At 42.0% G+C, this 9,471-nt stretch overlaps 1 protein-coding gene across 1 annotated transcript; it reads right to left on the bottom strand.

Annotated features, from left to right (window-relative positions):
* Positions 1-237: 237 nt before the first annotated feature.
* Positions 238-2,738, bottom strand: LOC103371187 (somatostatin receptor type 1). The gene is made up of 3 exons (XM_008300426.1): positions 2,332-2,738; positions 622-961; positions 238-579 (listed from the first exon to the last, which is right to left on the bottom strand). Exons 1-3 carry the CDS (start codon positions 2,736-2,738, stop codon positions 238-240), a joined length of 1,089 nt encoding a protein of 362 aa, XP_008298648.1.
* Between the last annotated feature and the right edge of the window lie 6,733 nt (positions 2,739-9,471).

The following is a 9,471-nucleotide window of genomic DNA, read 5'->3' as shown; positions in this document are numbered from 1 at the left end:
CAATGCATTCTGTTTATGATACACCGTCATCTATTTGAGAGCTTCGCACACTGTTGCCAGGAGCCTTTTTATGTGCATTACGAAAGCAAAGCGGATGGCCACAGAGGCATCTAAACAAACACGATAGTATGAACTGCAAAGCATGTTGTGAATCATATATTTACAGTGTTTCTCGGGATGGCAAATATGAACAGCAATCTCATGGGAGCATGTGAGTGAGCACAGCTGTGTGAACCTTTACTGAGTCAGTTTGTGTGTCAGGGTTTGGTGAGTAAGGGACTCTGCAGGAGGCTGAGGGATTGGCAGGTGTGGAGGGGGAAGGGGAGGAGCAGGAGCGATCTGCCAGCGCTGTGCTGGTTTTTCACTCAAATGCTTTTGAAAGAAAGAAGGCAAAAGAGCCCGGAGCTGACGCACAGCCGGACGTGACAACAGGAAGTACAGAGGCGGGTTCCAGCACGGTGCCAGGCACACCAACAAAATGGCCGCCAGGGAAGCCACTTCCCACAGCAGGGACACTCTGGTCGGTGTTCCCTCGCTCGGCTCAGGAGAGGTGGCTGACGGAGGGGAAATTGAAGACAGCTTACTTCCAAATCTGTTAATGGGAGAAGCTGCCGAGCTAACATAAGGAGACATGACATTGACAAACTCGACTGCGTAGTACGGCAGCCAGCTAACTGCAAAAACCAGCGTTGACCCAATGAGCAGGGCGGTTGCTTTCTTGTTGCGCCTGTCAGCAGCCAGCGTTCCCCTGCAGCTGTGGAGGTGGGAGATGATGAGACCGCAGTTGATGGCAATGCAGAGGAGAGGGACCACGTAGTAAACCAAGAAGGCAGGAACCAGGAAGAACAACCACTCGTCTTGGCCGACCGACCACGTGCAGCCGCTGTCAAAGTTGATGTAGGTGACTTTTGGCAACGCCATGGTCAATGAGACCAACCAAATGGCTACCACAATGTATAACCTGTGGAAAAGGGAGGAAAAGTTTATTCATCGTGCAAGACTACGTACAAATTAATCTGCTCAACTCAACTTAGCATCCTTAAGATTCCTCTCATATTGGATTTGTAGCACACAGCAAATTTACAGAACATATATGTATAAAGTTGTCTTCACTTTAGCAGAATCTTTCCCTAAACCTGAAACAAATACAGTTGCCATGTGCAGGTGTTGTAGTTCAAAGTTAAGCACTAGCATGTTTGCAAAGCTGCACATGGAGACTCGGAGAACCATTAGCATCCGGTTAAAGTTGTGTCTTTGGTCACTCACTGATTGCAGTTCCAACGGTCCCACTCCTTTTAGCTCTGCTTGGTTCTCCACCGACTCCAAAGTGAAACATCAGAGTTTTTAGCCGCTAATGGTTCCACCATGTTAAGCACATACAATAAAATGCCAGATTTTGTACTACTTTTGGATACTGTAATGAAAGAAATGCTCACATGGATGTCAAATTTGATATATCCCAGTAAGTAATCCCACTGCTAACCTAACATGAATGCATGTAAGAGATGTAAAGTAGTATTTCACTTCTTTGGTGCTTTTGTTCAGTTGAACCAAACATTGAACCTGATTTATCAAACTGTAAATCCTTCATTATTCTTCCTTCTGGATTCACACAGCAACAGTTGTGGATACGACAAATGCATAGTTGTTGTTATTTTACTTCTTTTCAGAGTCTGCTCAGAGGACTCTGTGCGCACTGCTGCCAAATATTTGCACTTTTGCCCTTGCAGCATAGTTGCTATGCAGACTGTTCATGCAGACACAAATTTTGGGATGTATGCGGCTTTCCACGGAGAGTCTGCATGAGAAAACAAAATTTAGGTCACACCTTGCATACTCATACCACCAGCCGAACACGAACCTGGAACTCAACCCAGCACCAACACTGCTGGAGCCATGCATGTAAGGTGATGCACTGTGTAAGTGTTATGAGAAAAAGTCAGATTTTAATTGTGTATAAGCAAAACATTTTAGCTGGAATTTAGTTAAACTCTGTCAAAAATGCATTTTATCTTTGAACTTTAGTGTGTGCTGTAATTTTGTAAATTAAAAAAACATATTTTTCCTCATAAATATGCATGCATCACTGTAGGGGGTGCCGCAAAGAAACACTCAACGCTCAGGAGAGATGAGGAAAACTGCAAGAAAGTTTAAAAAAATGCACTTCATACCCCTCGAGGTACTATTAAAAAGATATCCCATGCAGCAACAGTTCAATTAAGGGATTTTACCAGGATTGTCTGATCATAATAATTTTAAAAATCATCTAATTACATAAAGGTTCTGCTCTTTCTTCAACAAACCCACCTCCACTTGCCGGGTGATACTCACACTTGTGTCAGACTCGCAGGTGGCCTCGTCCGCGGTGCAACGATTCGATACCTCAACACCGACAGCGCCGCCAGGCTGAAGATCTCCACTCCCACTGTGACCGAAGTCATGAATCCCAGGAGGACGCAGGTCGCGCCGCCGAGCTGCCAGTTCTGGAAACTGGCGCTCAGAAGCACACAGGGCAGCGTGAGCAAGGCGCCCAGGTCGGCCAGGCTGAGGTTGAGGAGCAGGACGGAGCTCGGCTTGGAGCGGCTGCGGGGGTTCCTCACCAGCACCAGCCACAGCAGGAGGTGACCACCGACCCCCACCAGGAGGGAGACCAGGCTGACCATCGGCAGCACCACGGTGAAGGAGATGGTGGTGTTGGTGGAGACCACGTTGAAGAGGAGGTTGACGATGGCCGGCATGGCTTTGGGCAAATCCGACGGAACAAGACGTCACTGCGAAAGTCAAATGGAGGACAGCTGAGCAAATAGAGGAACGAAAGAGAAAAGACGGAGCAGGAGGACACGGGAGGGAAATAAAGCAGCTATACCCTAAAACAGGATGAGATGGGAAAGGCCGAGGAACGGTGTGAAAAATTACAAATGAGATGAGACAGGACAGAGATGATGAAAAAGCGAAGGAGTAATACAGAAAAGGATATTTGGAGGTGAAGAGAACTGCCAACACAACTGTGAGTGCAAGGTAGACGAAATCAGGAATTTAAAGAGGCACGCGGAGTAATGATGATTTTGAAAGCTCATTTAAATAATCAGCTACCTCCCCCTATGTTTTATTCATGTTTATAATAGTTACCGCTCATGACTCCTGATTCACTTGCGATTCTGAGCTCACCGGGCCCCTTCCTGTGACTGACAAGCCTGATGATTCAGAAAGAGATGGTCTGTCTCTCAGGAGAGTTAAGCAACAAACACTCAGAGTGACATCAGCAAGTCGGCTGCATCACGACAGCTCACCTCGGCGGGCACAGCATCACGCAGACACAGGAAGGAGGCTTATTTGTTCCCAGGGGGATAAACAACACAAACTAGTAGTGGAAAAAAAAAAGGGGGGGGGGGGGGAAAAAAAAGAAAGAGGTGCAGTCTGCGGTAAAGAGTTGTCCAGAGTGGAGCCCTGCAAGTAAACAAATCTCTTATCCCCACAAGTAAACAAGCCACTTACTGGCTGTTAAAGAGATGGCTCGGTGATATACACACAGCGACATTTGGAAAATGCGCTCTGAATAATTGATTTTGCATCAGGATATGAGCAGAGAATCCAACGTTTGCCGCCATCCGTCGACACCAAAGGCATAAACAGCAACGCACCTATGAATTGTCTTCTTCGTGGATCGATCCAGCTATTCTCCCACCGGAGCATCCTGAAGAAGACCACCACGCTTTGAAGACAGATTAAACTAAAACCTCTTTATACACACCAGGAGCTGTCGATGAAAAAAAATGTGTTGACTGACATTCATTGTGCAATTACTTATTTATGTATTTCTCATGTCTTATTATAAAAATGTAGACATGCACTACTGGCTTATCCCTGTTTTAATCACGATATGGTGAAGTCTGGAGGCTCATATCCCCAGACATATGATAAATACTAATAACCCACTTGCTGATTACTGCTTGCTGCTTGTAAAGGCAAATTTGATATTCTTGGATCTGTTACTTTAAATTATTAAAACTGTGGCTGCGTAAAATGAGGCCACTGTATCTTAGCATGTTTAAATACCAATATCGCCACAAGAAACGTTAAACAAATCCTCCACTTGTACTGGTGTCAGGTTGTCACTGTCAGCGAGACGGACAACAGAGCAGTGGATGCTTTCCAGAGGGACTCCAGTGATCTCCAGTGTAGAGAAGATGTGAGTAAGGCATATTTTTGCTCGCTGTTTGACACAGTTGGAATATTCACAAGACCAGAGGAAACAACTGCATGAGTGCTGGTTTCGTTATGTACTAAAGTGGCCGTATAGTTTTGCACAAACTGGGTGTTTGTGGGAAATATAACTTGATTTGTCACTTGGCTGAAGCTGCACTTGAGTGCTCAAGCTGACATAATCAGGTTTAACAAAACCAGGTTTAGAGCCTATCCTGGTTTCTGAAGCTTAGATATTATGTTTACAAACACTAAAACAGCGTAGTTTAAAGATCCGTCCATGTCCTCATGTGAATGCAGTCTATGGGAATTACAAGTGTGTCATAGCAACGACACCTACAAATGAATAACGCAACAGTAACACTTTATAAAATGCACTTACTTGCGATGAGAAAAATTAGCTAGCAGTTAGCTCTATGCAGGTTACAGTATTTGTGTTGTTTTCTTGAATAGTTTTCCTAATTATGTTTAAACCAAAGTAAACATTGATTCATTTTTCATGATAACTGAGTCATTATTGAATTATTTATGTCAAATAGTTTTCTCTCCTGCTGACCAATTGGCTATTTTTGTGCGACAGCTAGGCTACCTATGCTAACAGCAAATTCACTGTGAGTGTAATAGGTGAAGATGGTTTCTATTTAACCTATAATTAGTTTAAAATTATACAGTTTTAGTAACTTTATAAGTACTATGAATTTAAAATCTTGTAATATTAACCACTATTTCTTAGCAGTGACAGCCAAACATATATCGAAGCAAAGTTTAAAGCCAAAAAGTAGTTTCAGCGCATAAAACCACAAATTTTCATTAATGCAACTAGTTGCTCACTTACTTTGGATTTGACTTCACAAGACGTAAAATGATAATTAATCATTTTTATTGGCGTTAGTTATTTATCTTTGAACAGGCTAGCTGGCTAGCCATCTTCCACATGTTCCAGTCTTTATGCCAAGCCAGCTGGATGCTCTATAGCTACACAAAGCACAGGTGTATGATAATGATATTGACTTTGACACCTCGTTCTCTTAAAGAAAGCAAATAAGTGGAAATGTCTCCTTACTGTAAAAACACAGGTGTCACCAGGTGAGTGCTTTAAGTAAAGAGCAGCTGCATTATGAGGTTCCATTAGCATTAGCATTAGCAGCAACAGGTGTGACACCATGTAAGGTGATGTGCTATAAAATATGTAACATTGCATATGTTTTCTTGTGAAACCTTTTTACTTTAGTAGATAATCTAAATGCATATGAATGCAGGAATGGTGGACTCCACTACTGCCAGTAAAAAGGAAATAAATTGTGTCTAATGTGTCTAAAAATGCAGACATTAAAGAGTAAACAAATGCCTAAAGCCTCAAATTTAGTGTTTAATGTTGCATAGCAGCCTTGTTCAACACTGCCCACATGCTTTCTGGTTTATCTGGTCCTACTTTCAGGAAACAGTTGCAGGCTTAGCGTAGTACAATACTAATTTTAATGAAGACTGTGTCATTTTCTCAGCAGCTCCATAGATATGCTCTTTAACCATTAACTGTGACATTATCAATGTAATTTCAAAAAAATTGCCGGAGTGCGGTGGTGGGATGCATCATTACTCCCACTTCTGTCAAAATCTGATCAACCGTGTTCACGTTACTGTGTGTGTGTGAGGGACAGATGGACGAACAAATGAACAAACGTTTGTTCATTCCTTCATCCATCTGTCCTTTTCAAGCAAGTATCTCACTCAAACTTAACATCCCTGTCCAAATTTCATCTTCGGGGGTGGGTGATAATGTGAGCTTTACACGCAAAGCAAGAAAGGTCAGCGAGGCAGCTTCGTTGGTGTTTTGAACAGAGTCATCGCTGGCTAGAAACAGGCCTGAAATATAAAGTGCTCACAACAAATTAGCGGTCTGCTTCCAGCCTTACTAAATTTCACTTCACACATTATAGCTTTATTTATATTTTTCTTGCCGCTCTGGTTTTATTAGTGCAACGGCAACCGAATGAGGAGCGAAGAGCAGAAAAAACAGGACGGGGATAAAAAAGCGAAGATGTAACATGGCAGATGAGAGACAAGCAAGAACAGAGAAGTGATGGGAAGTACAGAGAAATACGCAACACAAGGCTAAACTAATTGTGTTTAATTTTAGGCACATTGACCTCAGGCTGAACTGATTTACTGATTTAGAAGTTGTGACTGGCTCCAGGCTATTTTCAGTGCAACCACTTTCACTCTGCGGTCACAGTATTGATTTATGTTCATCTGTAGCATGAAAATCAATCAATCCAGGCTGTGGGATTTCAGAGGAAAAGCAAAATACGGGTAAGGATGTGTAGTGGAACGGTTTACTTTTTTTGGTCACTTTAATGTCAAGCGATCCGACTTTCTTCTCACTTCACAAAACCTCCCCACTGCTTCAATAAACTGGGCTGCATGTGGACGGACTTCCAGCCACGGTGGTTCTTACGTGCCCCTAAAGAAGTTCTTAGCAAGTGATAATCTGGGTTGTCGTCGTTGAAGAGTCCTAACACGTCACTTTGTTGTTTAGCATCTGTCAAACCACTTTAGTTGCATCTGGGAGCAATATTAACACTGCAAATGAAGAAGTCCAGTCAACGTACGCTTTAAAAAACACACCAAATTAAAAAAAAAAAAAAAAAAAGCAAATATTAGCAGCTATAGCAGCTGCTAAGCTAAGTAGCTAGCCTAAAAAGCTATTTACCTTTACCACTGCTAACACCACTATAGTTACATTAGCTACCATAGTTTTGTTTTAATAAAATTTTCCAGTGAAGTTAAAGCAAACTTTTGAAATGTCACGAAAATGAAAGCAGCAAATAAGGTTTATTTTTGTTGACCGTTTTGGAGTGAATAAACGAGGCTGCATAGCGGCGTCAGAAGGTAACGCTATAGGCTACTTTAACACGTCTAACATTAGAGATTTTGTGAATTTTCCTCGGGATAAACGAAGAATCGAATACGTAACAACTACAAAATATTAGCAATTGCTGCTAAGCTAAGTAGCTAGGCTAAATAGCTTTTACTTATGTCAGCTTGTCCTCCACAACTACAGTAACTTTAGCTACGATAGCTTTGTTTGATTACAATTGTCTAGCAAATTTCAAATAAAAAAAAACTTTAAAAATGTCACAAAATTTTTTTTTAAAAGCAAACAAGGTTTATTTCTGTTCACCATTCTGGAATGAATAAGCGAGGCCGCATAGTGTCGGCAGAAAGTGACTGTACAGGCTATTTTAACACGTCTGACATTATCTATCTATCTATCTATCTATCTATCTATCTATCTATCTATCTATCTATCTATCTATCTATCTATCTATCTATCTACAGAAGTAAGCACAGTAGAAAAAGCAATAAACAAAACCAGTTTGCAAACCGCTAAGAACCTCAAAGCGGAAGACGAAACAAAACTTTGTTCATCTGCAAGAGTACGTCTTCAGCAATTGTTTTCAGTCAGAAAAGTTGGAATTATTCTTTCTCGTCAGCTCGTGTTGGTCATGTTGTCTGGAAATGAAAGCAGCAGAGTTAAATGTCAGCCACGTCAGAACTCATTCTAAAAAGGTGTTTCTATCTCCCAGTATGTGCTCTAACTCTTTTTCGAAAAAGCACCTCAAGCAACCATAAAAACTTTAGCAGAAAATAGAGTTTTTTCAAATTATGTTGTCAGTGTTAACTTTTTCTAATACGATACTAAAAATGTGCATAAAACATGGCTTATTACTGTCGTATCATAATTATGATCAATGTGCAAACAGTACATAAAAGAGCTCAGTGATGGCAACTTCTCTGAAATAGAAAACATAGGTAACGCTGTATATGTTATGGTATGTATGACTGGTGTTGCTGAGGACTGTCACAGTGTAACCAGTAAACATGTCTGATAAGGAAAAACTATTCTGTGGAAATATGTGTACAGATTTTTGCTGAAATATTTTGGTGTCATAATATCGCAAAACAAACCCCTCTGTGTATAATCCTAAGGTTTGTTCTTTTTGGAACCGGTAATGTCATTATGCATTCAGTACCAACAACTTTATTCTTAAAATGCTTTAAATTGAATTCCAAGAGCACCATATTTCATTCATAGCTATGACTAGATGTGGTCCAACAGGAATCACAAATAGCATTAAAATGCAAAATAAATAAATACTGTGCTACACTGCTCGAGCAATAATTGGGAAGTTAGTGAGGGAACGCTTAAACAAACAGCAAAATCACGAGGGAATAAACTGAAATGTAAATATCAGAAAACACTAGCAGACTAACTCAACGCAGTCAAACCCCAAGTGGGTCAAAGCAGAAACCAAGACTTCAGTGCAGCGACTCTCTGACCCAGGTGTGGATTGAAGGTAGAACTTAAAAGAAAATGCAGAGGTCTGAAAGCGGGCCAGAGCCGGGGGGAAATACAAAGAGGACGTTAAATGTATGCGCCTCACTTACTGTGCACAGTGACCTGCTCCTGGGAAAAAGCCCTCCGCTCAGCATCAGCTGATGTGCTGCATAAAGAGGAGAAAGTGAGGGCATACACCTGCGTTACTCGCTGTATCCACTCCCCCCTCTTGACTTCTCGTCCTGTCCTTTGGCCATCCACACACACACACACACACACACACACACACACACACACACACACACTCTGGCAATTTAAGATAAAGGGATAATGCTCTTTTTTTCTCTCTCCCACAAAGTGTCAGGATAATGAACAAAGGTACCGACCCAGTAAGCCTAAATCAATGAGATAAAGAACACATTCAGTATTACCTCTGTGCTCTAAACTTTTGTGCACTTTTGGTTTGGAGACGGGCTGCAAGGTGGCGCAGTTGGTTAGCACTGTTGCCTCGTAGCAAGAAGGTCGCCGGTCCGCGGCACTGGGATCTTTCTGTGTGGAGTCTCCATGTTCTCCCCGTGCAGCGTGGGTTCTCTCTGGGTTCTCCAGCTTCCTCCCACACAGTCCAAACACATGTTGAGGTTAATTGGTGATTCTAAATTGTCCGTAGGTGTGAATGTGAGTGTGCTTGGTTGTCTGTCTCTAAGTGTAGCCCTGTGATAGACTGGTTACCTGTCCAGGTGAACCTGCCTTCACCCTGAGTCAGCTGGGATAGACTCCAGCCCCCCATGACCCTAGTGAGGATTAAGCGGTGTATAGATAATGGATGGATGGATGGTTTGGAGATACTTTTCATGATTTAGATTTGGCTTCTTACCTGCAATAAGAAATGTCTGCCGGAGCAGAAATATATTATAGACAGTACTGTGGTT

The sequence above is a fragment of the Stegastes partitus genome, unplaced genomic scaffold, assembly GCF_000690725.1.
Source record: "Stegastes partitus isolate 25-593 unplaced genomic scaffold, Stegastes_partitus-1.0.2 Scaffold1539, whole genome shotgun sequence".
In the NCBI taxonomy this organism is placed as follows: Eukaryota; Metazoa; Chordata; class Actinopteri; family Pomacentridae; genus Stegastes; species Stegastes partitus.
The sequence above is the reverse complement of the archived record's forward strand: the minus strand, read 5'-3'. Positions and strand labels throughout refer to the sequence as shown.

Coding starts and splice junctions, on each gene's coding strand:
- LOC103371187 (XM_008300426.1), bottom strand. CDS start 2,738: ATGCCGGCCATCGTCAACCTCCTCTTCAACGTGGTCTCCACCAACACC. Junction 962..2,331: donor CCTGCGAGTCTGACACAAGT/GTGAGTATCACC, acceptor CCTTTTCCACAG/GTTATACATTGTGGTAGCCA. Junction 580..621: donor TCAATGTCATGTCTCCTTAT/GTTAGCTCGGCA, acceptor TTTGGAAGTAAG/CTGTCTTCAATTTCCCCTCC.